This window comes from Mirounga leonina, unplaced genomic scaffold (assembly GCF_011800145.1).
Source record: "Mirounga leonina isolate KUSES-001 unplaced genomic scaffold, KU_Mleo_1.0 Mir_418, whole genome shotgun sequence".
Taxonomy (NCBI): domain Eukaryota; kingdom Metazoa; phylum Chordata; class Mammalia; order Carnivora; family Phocidae; genus Mirounga; species Mirounga leonina.
In genome coordinates, this window is record NW_023270739.1 from 44,985 (window position 1) to 63,986 (window position 19,002).

The 19,002-nt window shown below is 54.9% G+C and overlaps 1 protein-coding gene across 1 annotated transcript in view; it reads left to right on the forward strand.

Moving 5' to 3' along the window:
• Positions 1–19,002, forward strand: part of CERK (ceramide kinase) — a gene marked incomplete at its 5' end in the record, with an annotated part of 40,645 nt that continues 21,643 nt past the window's right edge. The window contains 3 exons of the mRNA XM_034987233.1: positions 1–205; positions 17,729–17,842; positions 18,166–18,288. Of these exons, the coding sequence (XP_034843124.1) occupies positions 1–205; positions 17,729–17,842; positions 18,166–18,288 (442 nt within the window). The remainder of the gene's footprint in view (positions 206–17,728; positions 17,843–18,165; positions 18,289–19,002) is intronic.

Genomic DNA, 19,002 nt, shown 5'->3' on the forward strand with positions numbered 1-19,002 from the left:
GTCCGCGCCGGCGCCCCGTGCCCCCGCCCCGGCTTCCCGGCGAGCAGGCGGCGCCGGCGGGCGACGGGCGCGATGGGGGCGGAGGAGCCGCTGCGCTCGGAGCTGTGGGTGAAGCGGCAGCGCTGCGCCGTGAGCCTGGACCCCGCGCGGGCGCTGCTGCGCTGGTGGCCGAGTCCGGGGCCCGGAGCCGGCGCCCCCGGCGCAGGTGAGCGTCGCCGCGCCCGCGGGCTCGGCCGGGAAGCCGGGGCGGGGGGATGTGCGCCCCGGGGACGCGGGGACAAAGGGCGAGTCGGGGCGGTGCGGGCCGGGAGGGCCGGAGGGCCGGCGCCCGCGGTCCCCTGCGCGGACGCGCCCCGGGCGGTGTCGCCTGGTCGCCGCTGCACCGCGCAGACCGGCCCCCGGGACCCGAAGGGCACCTTCCGGGCGAGGTCGGTCACGGATGGATCCCGAGGGCTGTGGGCGCCCCGCACTCGGCTTCGGCTTAAACCGAGGACGGACGCTTTTCTTCAGCGGGGGCCCCAAACAGAGAGGCAGCCCTGCAGGGTAGGGGATTCCTGTTGTAAAGAGGGGGAAGGGGCTCTCGACCTTCCGTCTGGGCTGTGCCCCCGGGGGCGCGGTCGGGCGTTGATTTCGGTACAACAGGCTGGACACATGACCTTCAGAGGCCCTCCCGACTTGAAGAAGTGTAATTTGGGTAAAAACGGAAAGGACACACCCGGCCCAAGGGACGCTCTCTCCCCAGGGAGAAGGGGCCAGGGGCTCCCGGGCAGAGCTGTCTGCTGGCAGAGGGATGGGAGGAGGCCGATGAAGGAGATGTCATTTGATCCTGGGAAGGAGGGAGGAGGATTCCCCAAGGGGTGTTGGACAGTGGGAAAGGGGAGAGGCTTCCAGGGCAGAGGAAGCCCAGGGCTGACCAGTGTGGGTGTGCTTCACTTCATTCACTTGTCTTGTGCAGGTTTTTCTAGAGGGCCTGTTGGGAGGGTGCGGTGGTATCCTATCCTGGGCTTAGTGCCATGGCAGAGTCCCTGCTGAAATGCATCATTTTCCTGGAAGGGAGACAGAGGAGTGCAAGTGCAGAGACATGTATGTCTGAGGAGAACACCTGACAGGTGGAGGCAGGTGGCTGTGGTCCAGGGGCAGCCAGCAGCCCTCCCTTAGGTGGCCACATTTGACTGCAGACCTGGAGGGACCGTGCACAAGGGGAGAGGTGGTGCAGTTGGGAAGCACCGCAAGGGCCCTAAGACCAGCCAGGAGGTGGGGGAGAGGAAATGGGGCCCTATGGATCCTGGAGGCTGAGGTGGGACTTCTCTTTTTCTCTGAGTGCCTGGGAGCCCCCAGGAGGGCTTTATCCAGCTCCACCTTCCTAAAGGATCCCTGCAGAGTGAACAGAGGAGGTGCAAGGGAGTGCAGTGGGGAGGCTGCTGACCCAGTCGGGGCAGGAGTAGGGGTGAGCACAGCGGGGTCTGCTTAAAATGCAGAAGCTGAGTGAGGGGAGCATGGTCCAGGTTTGCAGTCCATTGAAGTCACGGCAGGAGACTTGGGGATTCATTGTTTTTAATTATTGGGGGTGGGTGTTGCAGAGGTCGGGATTCTCTCCTGGGCAGAGTTTGGGATGCCTTTTAGCCGCCTTGGGGATGGTCAGGGTGCTGCAGGTGCTTCCCAACGCTGAGGTGGTGAGGCTCAGCGGGTTGGAGGAGGGGTGGGCAGAGCTGAAACGTAGGCGGGGCCAAGATCAAGGGTGGCCTCCGACCCAAGACCAGCACTTGGTTTCCGGCCTCTGCAGAGAGCCTTTCTGTGTCGGGGTGGCTGAGAGTCTACTCCCGTGTGATCTTACTGAGGTCCCTTTGGGAGAAATGTCTTGCCTCAGATCTCACCCTCGGGCCTCCTGGCACCACCCACCAGGGCCCTCTGTCTCGCTCTTGCCCTCGCATGCCTGGCCTGGCCCCAAGGGCTTTGAGCTGTTCTGTCCATCTCGGGGCTCCAGGATGGGGCTCTCCCGTGCAGCCATGCCGCCGCCGTTCTGTGTCATATCCGCACAAGACCCCTGTGGGGTAGCTGCTCCCATACTTTACTGCTGGGGAGACTCAGCTACGGAGAGTTTAAGTCACTGCCCCCCCCCCGTGGTCCAGCCGCGAGCTTGGTGGGTCCCAAGCCAGCCAGTGGCAGTGTGGCCTCCCGCGGGCGTCAGCACCCCACCCCTGTGGGTTGTCCGGGTGGGAAGTCCCTCAGTGCCTGCTTTCAGTGTGGGCGCCCCCTGCCGGCTCCCAGTGGTTTCTGGTCGCCAGACGCGGGGCCTTGCGGGCCTGCTTGCCTCTGCTGGTGCTCACTGCCACGGCCGCCAAGTCCTCTTTCTTGGGATGGTGGTGGTTTGGCTTTTATACACCGTGGAGGCACTTCGGTGGGGGCTCAGCCGGAGCTTCTCAACCAAGAGCTTGGTTCCCTCCCTGGAGAGGCCGAGGGCCGCGCAGCCCGGGCCGGTGGGCCTCCTCCCGGAAGGGTCCTGTTCTCGTCACGCCCTGTGCTTCCCAGCACCGTGCAGAGCATGGTGAGCGGCGCAGAGAGGGCTGCACCAGCTCTTTGGGGTTTCCCCATTACTCTGCACCCCCAAAAGGAAGCAGGCCCGTGGGACATGATTGCACGCTGGAGATCAGGAGGGTCAGCAGGGCCGACGTGGACCAGCCCACGGGACATTTCATTCAGTTGGCTCCTAGGGACAGATGGGGAAGGAGTGCGTTGGTCATGCCGCAGCAGGGGGTCAGAGAAGGGGTTCAGGGCCACCGTGTGCCCTGGGTGGGGTGCGGCCACTCGGGTTATGTCATCTGACCCTCCTGTGTCTCGAGAATATCACTGCTGTTTTCAGACACAAAAACTGGAATTGCTCACAGAGGCGAAAGATGTGCCCAGGGGAGCTGTTCTTTACTCCAGGCCTGTGCTCTGCGGGTCAACGTGGCTCGGTGTTGGAGAGACAAGTTAGGATGAGGAATTGGGAGGAGCAGGGTTTTCTGGTCCCAGGGAGGGCCGCCCTGTCCCTAAGGATGCAGTGAGAGCCAGTGCCCCTGGGTGCCGGCCTGGTCGGAAGTAAAGCCGACCGAAAACAGGAAACTCCGCAGAGGCGTCCTGGCTCAAAGTGGGTCGTGCTAGTTGAACTTGAAACAGACTGTAGCTACATCTGGGTTGTACCCTCAGACTCTGAATGCGTTCTTTCAGGATCGGGGCTGGCAGGAGTGTGCGTGCGTGTGTGCGTGTGTCCGGGGTGGAGGGGTCACGGGGGTAGACACTGTGGCCCAGGCTCCATCGTTGAAGGAGGGCCCTCCCCTCCCTTCCACCAGCACCACCTGGAATGCCCCACGGCTGGTGGTGAGCTCCTTGGCCAGGTCACGGCTGTATTTATAAACAGCGTCTCTAATACCACCTGTGCGGTGCCAAGCAAAACGTAGGCAAACCAAAGATAACTTACAGAAAACTTAAAATCTAGAAAACACAGACAGAAAAGCAGGTACATAGAATTCACCCTTAGTCTCACCCTTAAGCAGTGACTACTATTTGGTGTTTTTGTCTATGTAAACATGCATGAAAGAAGAGTTAGGGAAACATACTGCAGAGTGTTTTCCAGGGTACTATTTACTCACTTAAAACGTGACTTTTTAACATCAGCTTTATCGTCTGATGTCTGATGTTGGCTCAGGTCATGATCCCAAGGTCCTGCCCTGCATCAGGCTCCCTGCTCAGCAGGGAGTCTGTTTGTCCCTCTTCCTCTGCCCCTCCCCGCAGCTCGTGTGTGCACATGGGCATGCGTGCTCGCGATCGCTCTCTCTCTCTCAAATAGATAAAATCTTCAAAAAATAAATAAAGTCAGCGTTATTGAAGAATAATTTGCAGGCAGTAAAATCCACACATTTTAAGGGTATAGTTTGGTGAATTTTGATAAATATATGCACCTGCCTAAGCAACACCCCATCAAGATACAGGACATTCAAACCAACCCAGAACCTTCTCCCGAGCTCCATCCCTCCGTCTCTGCATCTCTGCACAGCTCCATCACCAGGAATGGAGTCGACCTCTAATAGAATTTCCTGTAAGTGCAGTCATGCAGTATGTGCTCTTGTCTCTGGCTTCTTTATCTCACTTCATCTTTTTGCAGTTCATCATGTATCAGTGGTTGGTTCTTCCTTGTCACAAAGTAATACTGCAGTGTACGAGAAAACCAGTTTGTTTATCCATTCACTTGATGGACTTCAGGACCATTTCCAGTGTTTGGCTGTATGAATAAAGATACTGATCATTGCGTACAAGTCCTTTTGGGGGCATATGCTTTCTTTTCTCTTGGATGCATATTTAGGAGTCGAAAGCTAGCATAAGAAAGCTCATGTCTTAAGACGTGATTTTTCTTGGTTGTGCAGTCTTTTATTACATGAACACTACAAATGCCTTTTTTATTTATTGATGATATAAAAGTTCCTCAAAATCAGAATTGGATGGATTGAAGATTTTCATGTAAAGATAAATTAGTATAAGAAAACAGAGGATAATTTATAATTTTGGAATATGGGAAGACCTCACTGACCAAGATGGAATCTATACAAAAAGAAAAATCTAGATTATTTCAATAAATAAAAATCTTACAGTTTTTTTGGTAAGACTCCATAATTTAAAAGATGATGGCAGTGATGTTTGCAACAAATATGACAGTCAAAGGATTAAAATTAGGAAAACATTTTGGACACAGAAAAATGGATTTAGGGACACATGGGTGGCACAGTTAGTTATGTGTCTGACCCTTGATTTCCACTCAGGTCGTGTTCTCAGGGTCGTGGGTTCTAGCCCCTCATGAGGCTCTGCACTGGGCGTGGAGCCTGCTTAAGATTCTCTCTCTCTTCCTCTCCCTCTGCCCCTCCCTGCACACACACACTCTTTCTCCCTCAAAACAAAATTGATTTTAAAAATCCACTGCAAAGAATACATACAGGCTGTTCACAGAAGAACACAATTCAAGGATGGGTGATAAGTGTCTGGGGAGATCCTGAAACCAAAGCAGCGTGGAGGGCGGAGCAGCTTGCGACAAGCTGGTTTGGGACATTAATCTGGCAATATTTTGACAGTGTTTTTTAAAAAAAGGATCTATCGTTTGGCCCATCGACCCTATTTGATCCTCCGTGTCAAGGAAGAACACTGGTATCTAGGAAGGGTCTTTCGCAGTTTAGAAGGGCGTCTTCCATGTGTTTGTTAAGACACTCTGCTATCGTTATAGTGCTTGCTTTCCTCTCCTCGCCCGATTTCTGCTGCTTCTCCACCAGCCCAGACTTTGGCATGCGGGCTCTCTTACGGAATGCAGTCGGTTTCTGCCTTCAGCATGTGTTTCTCGAACGTGCAGATTGGGCCAGAATAAGGCGCTCTTCGCTCTTACGGTCTTGGGCTGACTTCACGGGCCGAGTATCAGCACCATGTGGGCCTACGGCTTTTGCTCTGCTTCGTGACTTCTCTTGAGCTCTGGTTCCAAGTCTCGAACGACACCCGATTCCGCGCTGGATTCGGCCAGTGGCTCAGACCGCTCAGCAGCGGCTTCTCTGCTTCGCTCCTGGGCCTGGGTGCCTCCCGCCGCCTCTGCTTCTTCCGCGTCCTGCCCCCGGGTCACGGCGCACGCCTCTTGTCGCCATCCCCCGCACACGTGCTTCTCCTTCTCCGCACACGGCTTCCGATGCCTTCTGCCACCGCCCGCCTCTGGGCCTCCCCTTTCCGTCTTTCTCCTTCTCTGTCGCCTCCTCAGAACAGTCCTGTGATGGCTGAACCCTGGTTGTGGGATCAGAAGTCCGGAGAGCACCCTGAGCCCTTCTAGAGTGGCCCCGTGCAGGAAGGAGCCTGCTGGGTGCAGCGGCACTGAGGCTCTGCTAGAAAGTTCTTCCACACGCGCCGCTCGCTGGCCCCACAGGCGTCCTGTTGCAGGTGCGTGGCTCGCACTCAGCCTCCGTGATCTGGACCCATGGTAGCCGCCCCACCTGCTGCCTTCTGATTCAGCGCGGCTTCCCTGCCAGACGCTTTTCCTCCTGTCCCAGGTTCGAGTCCTACCCTCCTTCCAGGTTCAGCCCTGCTGGGGCTTTGCCCTTCAGCAGCCTTCTTCCTCTGAGTTTTGTATAGCTCTGTTTCTCTCTGCTTTGTGTTGTGACTTTTGCTTTTTAAATTTTTGTATGTATTTGTCTTCTCTACCCTGCATTCTCTCGGAGGGCAGGCTCCAGTGTCAGCTCGTCCCCATTCTCCGGAGCTCCCCCATCAAGCAGCGAGGGGAGAGGGCATGAGGCATTGCAGGTCCCACAGCCCCTGCAGGGGAAGGCGGTGGGAGGGGCGTCCAGGGATCTCTTGCTCTGTTTGCTGTTAAGCACCCTTGCTTTTCTCTGAAGGGGCGTGGGTTTGAAACCATCAGGAGTGACTAGTTTGTGCAAAGCCCACAAATTCTCCACGGTCCCAAAGAGTAACACCGCAGATCCTAAAGTGCCGCGTACCAAACGCTCATCCGACGTGACCCGTGGAAGTCTTACTAATACCCCATTCTGAAGCCGCAAGTAATGCAGATCGTCAGATTATATAAAGCTCTGACCTGCATGTTCTGATCGGGAGAAATCTCAGTACATCTGAATGGGGAATAAATGGCAATCCCATCTACCTTTTCCAGAAAAGAAGAGAACCTCTCCAGATTTGGGTAAGAGCCCTTGTAGGAAGAGGCGCTCAGCCTCTGCGGTCTTAGCAGATGCCGGAAAGGGTAGACACTCCTGTGGTGCTGCCTCGGGCACTTGCCACCTGCCACCGTTATTATCAGATTCCCTGATTTAGCCGTAGCCCAGCATGGTCAGAAACATTGTGATTTTTCTGAGGTTATTCAAGGTTAACTTCTATCTGTTACTCTAAGACATGCCTCCAAACATTTTCTTAAAGGGCCAGATAGCAAATATTTTAGGCTTTGTGGGTCACAATTCCTCAACTCTGCTGTTTTAGCATAAAAGCAGCTACAGACAGTATGTAAATGAATTCATGTGTCTGTGTGCCAATAAAACTTTATTTATAAAAGCAGACAGCTGGCTAGGTTTGGCCTGCAACTTGCTGACCCTGTTCTAAATCATTATTTGTGAAGAGGGAATAACCATGTGATGTATTGTAAAAGCAGCTAATCCAGATGACTAAAAATATTTTGACCTTCAAAACAAGCAAGCAAACAAATCTGGTCATCTGGAAAAACTGACACTGCAATTTGGGAAACACACCCATTTAGGTTCTGGTCCCATCATGCACTGGTCTGTAAGCAGAAAGCCCATCCTCCCTCTGAGGGATAGCATATCCATTTGCAGACTGGGCTCAGGCATCAGAATTGGTCCAATTCCTTTCTCTCTGACCAGTTTCACACAAACCTGTCTCTACATCCCCCAGAGTGTGAAGTAACTTAAGAACAGAAGGAATGTGTTGAACTGATGTAGCCTATAGTGGTATATGTCTCATAGTCACTTGATAGAGTGTGTATCCTGTTGTTCTTGGAGAAATGTGATGGATCCTGTTGGCTGATGATGGTGTTGGTTCTTAATATCCTTGTTGATCTGTGTACTTGTTCTATTGATTATTGAAGTCTCCAACTATAATTGTGGACTTCTCTATTTTGCCTTGTAGTTCTATAAATTTTTGCTTTATGTATTTTCCTGCTCTGTTGTTTGATGCATACATGTTCAGGATTGCTATGGCTTCACTTGGGGTTCACCCTTTTTCATTATGTAATGTCCGTCTCTGTCTCTGGTAGCTTTCTTTGTTCTGAGGACTGCTTTATCTGTTAACAAGCCACTCTTTCTCCCTCCCTCCCTCCCTTCCTCCCTTCCTCCCTTCCTCCCTTCCTCCCTTCCTCCCTTCCTCCCTTCCTCCCTTCCTCCCTTCCTTCCTTCCTTCCTTCCTTCCTTCCTTCCTTCCTTCCTTCCAGAGAGAGCAAACACGCACACATAAACACACATACACAAGTGGAGGGGGAGGGACAGAATGAGAGGGAGAGAGAGAATCTCAAGCAGACTCTGAGCTAAGTGCAGAGCCTGACGAGGGGCTCGATCTCACGACCCTGAGATCATGACCTGAGCTGAAATCAAGAGTCAGAAGCTTAACCAACTGACCACCCAGGCACCCGAACTCTTGCTTTCTTCTGATTAATGTTTGTGTGACATGTCTTTTCCATCCTTTTACTTTCTACCTGTTCCATTGTTAGATTTGAAGTGAATTTAGACCACATATGGTTGAATCATGTTTTTAAATCTCCGTCTTCTTTTTTCCTTACCATCACCTGCCTCCTGAGCACGCAGAAGGCTCAGACTTTGACCCAGCACATCAGGCCACACCACTGGGTGCGGGAAGGGGGTGTGCATCAGTCCAATCCTGTCCTACCCCATCTCCTCCTTCCTGCACAGGGCTCTGGTGTGTGACATTGTGTTGTTGAACAGAACTGTGCCCTTGATTGTGTTTTTGTTCTGGTCCCGTGTCAGGCCTCCTGGGTGTCTCTGGGGGCCCTGCGGAGTGGCATTCTCCAACCGTCTTGACCCCAGCCGATTTGTGTGTGTGTGTGTGTGTACTCATGCGCATGTACCATCCTCATGACATACTAAGTCCCTCTCCTGTTGGACACGAGGCCGCTGTGGGCACTCAGGTTCGTCCAGGAACTTGGAGCAGGAAAGCTGATTGTCGGCAGGCACTGTTTCTCATCTGAGTCATGATTGTGGAGCAAGTTCAGTCTGAGCAGGTCATGACACGCACAGAAGGGCGTACAGCACAGACGTGACAAGGGAGACAGCAGAAGGCAGAGCGCATGCAGCTGTCCCTGGCTGGCTCTGCCCAGATTGCTGCAGGGTCTCCCAGGCATCACCTGTGGCTTTGCTGGACTGTGGTGGCCATTCGGTCCTCACCTTTATCGGGGGGTTAACTGCTGGGCAGCACAAGTCCCCCTCCTCGTGAAGGGGAGCACAGGGGAAGTGTACCCGTTGTCAGCAAAGCGCTCGCACTTTCAGCTGAGATTTGGTTGCAACATTTCAGACCATTTTGGGGAAGGACTTTATTACATGAGAACATTTTTCTGAGTTTGCATTAATTGTAATATTTGAACCAGTACCAGTGGCCCTTAAAATGGATTGCTTTATTGTTATTACAAGACGTCACCGTGCGAACACACAGAGGCGTGTCTAAGTCCGGCTGAGGTCTGCTAGGGAGAGCGGGGGGAGACTGGTGGCAGCCACACGTCTGGCTCACGTGAGCTGCATTCTAAGAAGAAGGATTCTTTATAAAACGCACAAAACCTAACAAAATGACCTACCCTAGTGCAGTATTTATAAGGATATTCTTACAAATGAAAGTTTAAGTCCTTCAAAATTAAAGATACAGGCGCTCCCTGCCCAGAAACTGGCAGTGACCATCTGGGTGTCAGGACCCACCACCCCGTCTCCCCATTTTACTCTGAACACAAATAGCTCTTCCTGTACTTAGACTGTTTTTCTTTTTAAATACTCTGACTCTGTGCTGTACTTGCTGCCTGATTATTGTTTAAAAAAAAATCTTTTCACCAATTTCTGAATGGTTTGTGGCTGTTCACGTGCACCCCTTGTGGCCTGTCTCGGGCCCTAGGGTTGAGGTGGGGGCCCTTCGGGACCAGGTGCGGGCAGGGCAGGGACGGTGGAGAGGAACGTGTTTTAGTCGATTTGCCAAAGTCAATTCTGGGCCTGCCGCTCACCGTCTGGGGCTTGGACGAGTTGTCTGCCTTCCCAGAGAAGTGGGGATGTGTGAAGTCTCCTGTTGAGTCCATCTGTAAGGCGAGGATCATACTTACCCTCGCATCGTCGTGAGGATTATCTGCACTTATAAATTTAGCACAGACCTGCGCTCACAACGGCTGGGATTGTTACTGCTATTACATGCATCCCACAGCGGGAGCGCGCCAGGCCCCCGTGAGGCGGTGACCTGTGGGGACACCCAGAGGCAGGCCCATCCTCGGGGCTCTGTGACCTAGCAGGGAGGCAGAACAGCGGCTGGGTGTGTGCCTGTGTGTGCGTGTGCCCAGTGATCATGGACAAGGCAGGGGCGCTGGTGGTGGGGGTGCTGAGCGGGCAGAGTTTGGGCTGGAAAATGGGGGAGACCCTGGGTGTGTGTGTGTGTCTGGCGGTCTGTCTGAGGGACAGTGGCGGTCTCCATGTGAGTCTGAGTAGAACGGACTTGACATCCCACAAGTTATGTGTGCGTTACACACGTAAACCTGTAAACCAGTAAAACCCGATCAGTTCATTCCATGCTACTTTGGAATTCGTAATGCGTTAGATGAGAGGTAGAATTTATTGTCGATGAGGAGTGAGTATCCTATCTCGAGATTGGTTTATAACATGTTTAATAGTATAAAATAAAAATATCAAATAAGTATTCAAAATGTGTGGTTTTCTTTTTCTCATTTGGTTGAACATGTGCCTCTTCTCCTGTATTTTTCTTTCTTTTTTTTTTTTCTTTAAAGATTTTATTTATTTGACAGAGACACAGAGAGAGAGGGAACACAAGCAGGGGGAGTGGGAGAGGGAGAAGCAGGCTTCCCGCGCAGCAGGGAGCCCGATGCAGGGCTCGATCCCAGGACCCTGGGATCATGACCTGAGCCGAAGGCACCCGCTTAACGACTGAGCCACCCAGGCGCCCCACTTTATTTTGAATTGGCTCAGTTTTTACTGCATTACAAAAGTTGATGCTACTTAAAATTTCAATCCCAAACTTCGACAACGTGACCCTAAACTAGACTAGGGCCCACATCCTGACGATGCTGGACGGATGGCTGTATCTTGTTCCAGGTACGGGGAGGACGAAAGGAAGAAAACAGTTGTAGCAGAACACGTGTGTTTGCCTCACACGGTTGTGATTCCCCTACCTCGTTCCTGGGCTGTGTCTTCAAACCCAGCGCTGCCCTGGGCGCTCCCTGCCCAGAAACTGGCAGTGACCGTCTGGGTGTCAGGACCCACCACCCTGTCTCCCCATTTTACTCTGAACGCAAATAGCTCTTCCTGTACTTAGACTGTTTTTCTTTTTAAATACTCTGACTCTGGAAGTGGAGGGAGAGTCTGTTGTCGTTAATACAAGCCTCTCTTTAGTTCTGTGTTTATGACCAACTTCGCCTGAACATCTGTTTCTCAAAATCTGTAATATCTGTAGAGGGCAATAAAACAGTCTGTTTCTACTGGATTCCAAATCAAGTCTTTTCAAGACCAGAAATAACTGCAACCATAGCAGCCTGAAGAGAAAGAACAGCTAGGGGGAGGTCTCCAGCATTCCCCGAGGTGCGTGCAGGGCCCCTGTGGGGGGAACCAGGTAGAGGTGTGTCTGCCTTCTACCCCTGCACACACGTGAGGTCGCGTGCGCGCTTCTGTCAGTGCAGGACGATGCGTTTCCTAAGTATCTAAGACTGGCTCAGCATGTTGGTTGGGCCAAGCCCAGGATGGGATGCTAACTCCTGGAGCTTCACCGACTCATCTGGCAGGTGTAGACATCTTCTCAAATGCCAGGCTTTGAGTTGCTGCTCACGGCCCTGAGCTCAGGTGTTCCGCATCGGGCTCCCTGCTCCGGGGGAAGCATGCTTCTCCCTCTCCCACTCGGGGCCTGTAGCAGGCCCTGAGAGTGCGTCCTCTGTTTAAAACTTTTTTGTCTGGTGGCATAGCAACACGTTCTTGGGAAGTTCAGTGTGAGGAGACAGGAAAATATCTTCGTGGAAGTTATGTCAAAGCCTCATGAGTGGGTCAGTTTTCTTGATGGTTTTGTGGGACATTCTGTCACCCTCTGAAGCACGAGGCTGTGAGGTGAGCCAAGGCGAGGAGGCCTGGGGACGCTCTAGTGAAAGGACGGAGCTGGGCTGGTGGCACGAGGTGGCCAAAGCCACAGTGTGTCCCGTAGAGCAAGTCCTGTGTGTGTGTGTGACAGCCCAGCGTCCCTCGGGGTGGAGAGCAGGTGGACAGTGAGGGCCACAGGTCAGGGTGATGCACAGGTGACCTCCAAGCAGGGTCCGCTCTACCTGGATCATGCGGCGGGGCAGTGTTTTGCCCTCGCCCGGCTGCGTGCACATGCACACGCACGCACAAACACGCACATGCGCACATGCACACGTATGCGCACACATGCACACAAACATGCACGTGCACGCACGCACGTGCATGCATACAAACACATGCGCACACACGTGGGCACATGCACACGAACACGCACGTGCACACACACGCACACATACACGTGCACACATGCACACGCACATGAACACATACGCGCGCACACATGCACACGAACACATGCACACGCGCACACACATGCACATGAACACGCACATGCGCGCACGTGCAAACACATGCACATGCGCACACACACACATGCACACACGCACATACGCACGCACATGCGCACACACGTGCGCACATGCACACAAACACGCACACACACATGCACATGAACATGCACATGCACACATGCACACATGCACAGATACATGTGCACACATGCACACGAACACGCACATGCGCACATGCACGCATACGCACGCACACGCACGCACAATGCACACAAACACGCACATGTGCACACATGCGCACGCACGCACACATGCACACGAACACACACGTGCACACGCGCATGCAGACATGCACAAGAAACGCACATGCGCACACACGTGCACACATGCACACGAACACGCGCACACGTGCACACATGCACACGAACACGCGCACACGTGCACACATGCACACGAACACGCGCACATGAACACGCACATGCGCACACACAAATGCACATGCACGCATGCACACGAACACACACACGCATGCGAGCACGCAGAGCCCGGAGAGTTCCCACGGGGCCTTCGGAGCAGGAAGAACGGGCAGGGTGGTCTGTGTTGGCAGACAGGCTGCTGGGAGGGGGTCAGGTGGCACTCGGGACCTGATGCGGATGCAACGGATGCATCCATTGTTCTCTCTAATCTTGTGAGGAGACCCCCCCCATGGCACCCCATTCAAACCCACCCGCGGAGGCCGGTCTCACCAGCCTGGGAACCGTCCCTGAGTTGGGAAGAGCTGGCCCTCCCGGGCGCCCAGGCGGCTGCAGACTCGTGCGATCTTATCTGAGCCGAGAGGAGAGGGCACAAGACCACTTCCTCTTTCCTACAGCCCCAGAGCAGGGACCGGGAGGACTGTCATGCGGTCGTGGCCGGCCGCCAGCAGCCGGGTCAGGTCGCGCCCCCCGTCTGTCCTGCTAGGGGGGTGGCGGTCACCCCGATGGACCAGGAAGTTTTACATCACCACTAAAAAGATCATTTCCGTGTAGTAACTGAGTATCGTAGAGAGGTTTTACGAACGTACTGGTAACACCGTGCCATTCCTACAAGGCTGTTTCATGATTTGGCTGAACTCTGGATGAAAATCTCCAAGTTCTGCTGGACGCATCGGTGCTTATTTATTCCGATAGTTGTTCAGAGTGTTGGCCGTTTCGGGGCAGCGCGCGGGCGCCGGGACAAGAACCCGGGGAGGTCCGGGGGCAGCTGACAGCGCACTGGGGCCTGCAGGCTTTGCCAGGAAGGTGGGTGGTGGGAGGGGCTCGGACAGCCCCCCAGCCCCCGGGCCTGGGGTGTTGATTAACCTGCGTGGTGAGCAGCGGGATGTCCCCACGAAAGGTTCAAACAGCGATGCCACATCCACATTTGTATCTTTGTGCACTCGGGGGGCGGGGGGGTCAGGCTGGGAGCCACCCTGAGGCAGGGAAGGAGTCAGGCAGGACTCCTGGGTAGCTGGGCAAATGAGCACGAGGATGGAGCACTCTTTGCAGGCTGGGGATCAGCAGGGAAGGAAGCTTCTGGAAAGGGGCAGCAAACCAGAAAAGATAGGTTCAGATATAGAAGGTTGGGTGTGAGGCAGACGCACACACGTGTAGGACACCCACCTTTCCCCTGCGCCCCCAAGACCGGCCTTAGTTTCCTTCTGTGTTTTCTGTGTAAAGAACAGGTTGCTAAGCACAGTGATCCCCTAGGGCAGTGGTCCTCTGCTGGGGACGGTGCCCCCAGGAGACACTGGCCGGTGTCCGGCAATGTTGGGGTGCCCCCGGCATTCGTGGCTGGAGCCCAGGGATGCTGCCCAAATCCAGCAATGGCCAGGATGGCCCCACCACGAAGAGGTGCCCTTGGTTCTGGTGAGAAGCCCCGGTCTCGGGGAGTTTTGTGGTTTGCAGCGTCTTTCTGTCCGTTGGAAAAACTTGTCTGGTCCAGACGCGTACTGCACTAGGAGGTTTTTAAAAAGAGGTGTCAGGTTGTTACTTTTATAAAGTGATAGGTGACTCCCGTGAGCCTCGGCCGCTGCTCCCTGTGCAGACGGGGCCGCGATCAGCTCGAAGAAGGCAGTGATGAGGAGTAAGATCCGAGGGTGATTTCACCGGAAAGATGCGTGGTGCGTCAGCAAGGAAAGTACAGACTCTGGCCCCGGTCAGGGCGACTGCGCCCCTGATGGCGGGGCTGGGCGGGGGGCAGCCTGCAGGACGGACCGGCATGTGCCCTGGGCCCCCGCGTCCTCGTCTGGGGTGCCCTGTCCAACAACGTGGCCACCAGCCAGGTCCAATGTGGCCTGGAAGTAACCTTTTCTCATGACAGGACATCTGACCTCTCATGTCCCTGCCTGCTCTTTTCCAGAAGACCCTTCTTTTTTTCCTAGTCTCACACGCAGTGCAAGGTCATGCAAAATGCAGGCAAATGACAGAGAAATGCTAATATCGTGTAGGAAACGGAAGTGCCTCCAAATTCCACTGTTAACTCTCTGCAAGACACTCCTCCGTTTTCTGTACATGCACTAATGTACTGTTGTTCCTGCTTGTGCTTGGCGTGTTCACACGACACACGCCGTCCTTCCCGGAGGCCCCTCAGGCCAGCACGAGGAGGCGGGCACAGGGCGGTTGCACTTTACCCTCGGAGGACCTCAGGCGGTCCCCGCTGCTGCCCCCAGACCCTGGCCTCGGAGGAGACTGATGGAAGCCGGGTAACATGTTCTGTGTCCTGCAGGGGCTTGCTGTCTGGCTCCTCAGATTCTTGGTGGAGTTCTTTGCCTCCTAATTAGAGAGGAGAGTTTTGACAGATAGGGCCTTCTGCTCATGATTTGCACACGTGCAGTGAACTAGAAAAGAAAGGAGTGCCCGGCCCTGAAGCCTCCGCATCCGTGTCCCCATCTGTATCCCCGTCCCCATCCGAGTCCCCGTCCTCCTGTCCCCGTCCTTGTCCCCGTCCATCAAGCTTCCTGTGCTCCTGCGAGGGCAGCCCCCAGGCCAGACCCGGCACTCTCTTCCTGACATTCTTCAGATAGTAGAGATTTTTGCTTCCCTGCTCATCTCGATCCTTCTTTAGAGAAGACAGTTCTCTGCCTTCCTGCACATGGGAAGTAGCACGTCCTGCTTCCATGGGTTTGTCTTGTTCTCAGCCAAGGACAGAGGACGCTCTGGGTAGGCTGACTGTAGCGGAAGACACGAAGCTTCATCCCAGAGTCCCTCCCTTGTCGTGTCCCCTGTCCTGTCCCCCAAATTTCGGTTACGCAGGAGCAGACCCGCGTCAGCCCAGGCCTCCCTCTGCCCGGAGCCCCCTGAGCTCACCCGCGTGAAAGCTCCATCAGCCTCGAAGTCACAAGCCTCCGTCCCTCCGTCCCATGCTTCCACCCCGTCCCTCCCTCGGCTTCTGCTTCTCTGCCAGGCCAGCTTCTGAGCGGCTTGTCCCGGCCTCATTGCCGTCTCTGCTCAGACCCTGAGCCCCCCCTCCAGCCCCTCACTGCGCACCCTTCCTGTGCATTGTCACCCCAACATCGCCTCCACGCACTCCCTCAGCGGCAGGAATGGCGTCCAGCGCCCGGTGGGGACCCCAGTGAGCGGGGGCTGCAGGGCTCTCAGGATGTGGTCCTGGCCGCATGCGATGTCACGGGTGAGCCTGCGTGCAGGACTCGGGGGGACCACAGCACTGGGCGCGGCACTGGGGAGCAGGGCGTGAGGCCTCCTGACATCTCACGCGTCCTTGTTCGGTTCTTCGAGTCTGTCAAACCAAATTAGCAAGATTAGGAATTACTAATTTGTAGACTCTCTTAAGTGGGTTATCCCGTGAGTCATGTGTAACTTCTACTAATTTAATGGCATCATATGACTATTGTGTTCGTCTCTCATGCAGTTTCTTAAAGTAGTCCATCGTTTTGTTTGAATATTGAGAAGCATATCACTCCTAATTATTGTGCGCACTTAGCTTATCATAATAACCTCCTGGCTGTTTCTTATCAGACAGGCCCAAGTGTACCGATTGCCCAGGGGTGCGGGAGATCCTGACATTTATTCTCGGGGTCTGAGGTCACCGTGTGAGCGTGTGATCCTGAGGCGGATCCCTGACTCATCCTGGCCCTGCTCGGTGCCCCAGACGCAGACACCGGACAGCTCTTCCCCAGGAGACCGGGCGGAGGGCCAGGAAACGCTGGTGCGGACTCGGTGCGGCTCCGAGGAGGCAGGCCGGTGCCCCACGAATCGAGGAGGATGTGGGGGGGCAGGCTGTGGGATGGGGGCTGGTGGCGGGGAGCCCACGTGGCCGCCCTGAGCAGAGGCTGCTACGGGAGGAGAAGGCAGGGTGCCCTGGAGGGAGCCCTCGGTGACCGGCTTCCCTGAGGGCCCCGAGCCGCACCCCCCAGACTTCCCCCCACCCCGGTGCGCCGGAGCCCACGCTGTCCTCTGAAGCCCACTTCTGGTTCCTCTGGAAGAGTATCCCTTCCCCTTGCTCCTGGCCAGTCTGACCCCGTTGGGCACCGTCCCCTCCCCGCCTGCCAAGGCTCCCTGGAGGCCCATGCCCATCTGGGTCCTAGGTGACCTCCGCAGGTGGTGACCTCCAGACCATGTGAGGCTGCCAAGGTGCCAGAGCAGGGGTTTCTATGAGCTGTTACTGAAGCAGAGCACTTCAGCTCCATGGCAGGTCTTACAGCCAACCTGGGACCAAACCACAGCTTACAATGCTCTTCTATGTAAAAATAGATCGGAAATCCTAACAGCAGTTCGCGGACACGCTTCCAGAATGTGGCCTGTGCAGACGGGGGCTCGCTGCCCTGGTCTCCGCTTCCTGGCCCCCAGCCGTGTTGGGGCCCGGCTTGCCTCTGCCATCCGGGCAGCTCCGCGGAGTGGCCTCCTCCTGGGCTTCCCGCAGTGGACAACATGGGCCGCTGTCCGCCCCCAGGCCCATGCAGGGCTTCCCACATCTGACGGGAACCCCAGGCCTTCCCAGAGCCCCTGCCCTCCCCTGGCCTCCGCCTCGGTGGGGCCCTGACTCTCCGGGGCACACGCGGTCCTGGGTCCTGCCTGTCCCAAGGCTCGCCATGTTCTTCCTTCCCACTTGGATTCCTGAGCCAGACTAAGGACAGACAGTGTCTTAAACATCTTTGCCCAAATTTAGCACGGTAGCTGGCCTGGAAAAGTCAGCTGAGCAGATGATTTGAAAAGTTGGCAGTCTACATTTGGTGACTCTGTTGGATAAACGGTCCCATCTTCTGATAACATTGAGTTTCCCAAATGTATTTAGCTCTGAATTTAAAAATTGCATATGATTTTCTTTGTACTTTGGGATGCCTAATGAGAATATTAAAGCAGAATGGTCCCAGCCTTTTGGGATGGACTTCTTGTACTCACATGAATTCTATGAAATTCATCTGATGTGAGGATGTGGTCTTTACAGATGCTTGCTCTGTGCCTATTTCTGAGATCATCACCGTAGAAGAAACAGACACTCACGGGAAACGCTCCGGCAGCGGAAAATGGCAGAAGATGGAAAAGCCCTTCGCTTTCACAGGTGAGGGCGCGAACTCCCTCCCCCGTCTTCACCGATTTCACGCAGTGAAAAGGCGACTTTTTCGTCACTTGTTTGACAAGCTCAGTGTCTCCTTTTTTTTATCTTTTAGAAACTGCCTTATGTAATTTTTTCCAAGACCGACTTTTAGTTAATGTTTTGATCATCTCGTTTCTTACTTTCTTTGTTTTTCCTTTTTTATATGGGTTAAAAGGACTGAGAAGTAGGTCTTTTTCCGAATGCCCTGGAAGTGGCTCCCCGGCCAGGCGGCGGGAGCGCGCGCGTGGGTGCGAGGCTGCGCCCTGACGGCCCGCTCTGTCTTGCAGTGCACTGCGTGAAGAGAGCCCGCCGCCACCGCTGGAAGTGGGCGCAGGTCACCTTCTGCTGTGCCGAGGAGCCTCTGTGTCACCTGTGGCTGCAGGCCCTCCAGGAGCTGCTGGCGAAGCTCAGTACGTGCGCTCGCGGGCCCCCAGGCCCAGGCCGCTGCCACCGAAGCTGCTGCCCCACCTCGGGCACCGCTTCCTGTAACCACGTGGTGGTCGGTCGGTGTGACTTAAAAACTGACCAAATACCAGCTAGAGGAGCAGCCCAGTGTCGTGGGCCGCCCCCCACGTGGCCTCCCAGGGCCGGGGCGCCTTCCCTGACCGGCCGCGAGCCGGGGCGTGGGTGCCTTGGCCTGCTGAGCCCCGGTTTCTGTTTCTGGGCAGCGGGCATGGTGATCCCTGCACTGCGGGTGAATACGGGGCGTAAACCAGGTAGTGGGGACGCACCTCCCACATCGGGGGTGGGCCCCGACATCTGAAATGATGATGGGTTGCTGGGCAATGAGAGTCTGTCTCCCTCTCCTATTTCGTGCTGTCCGGTTATAATCTCTATACATAATCCGGTCAACTCGGTCCTGGGTTTAACCACAGAATACAAAGAGCGTGGGTGCGGGGTGGTTTTTGGTCTTTTTAAGTTAATTTGGCATCTGGATCAAAAAAGTGAGGGACAATTTATTTGAAGATGGTGTGGCCCACATATGAGCTTCAGAGAGACTTCCTCCCCGGGAAGCCTCCTGCATCTGACCGTCTCATCCTGCAGGACGCGGTGCGTGTCCGCTGACAGTTCCTTACGTGTCACACCCCGGGGGCTCTGTCCTGCTTGTCCCCTGTTTCTCTAGA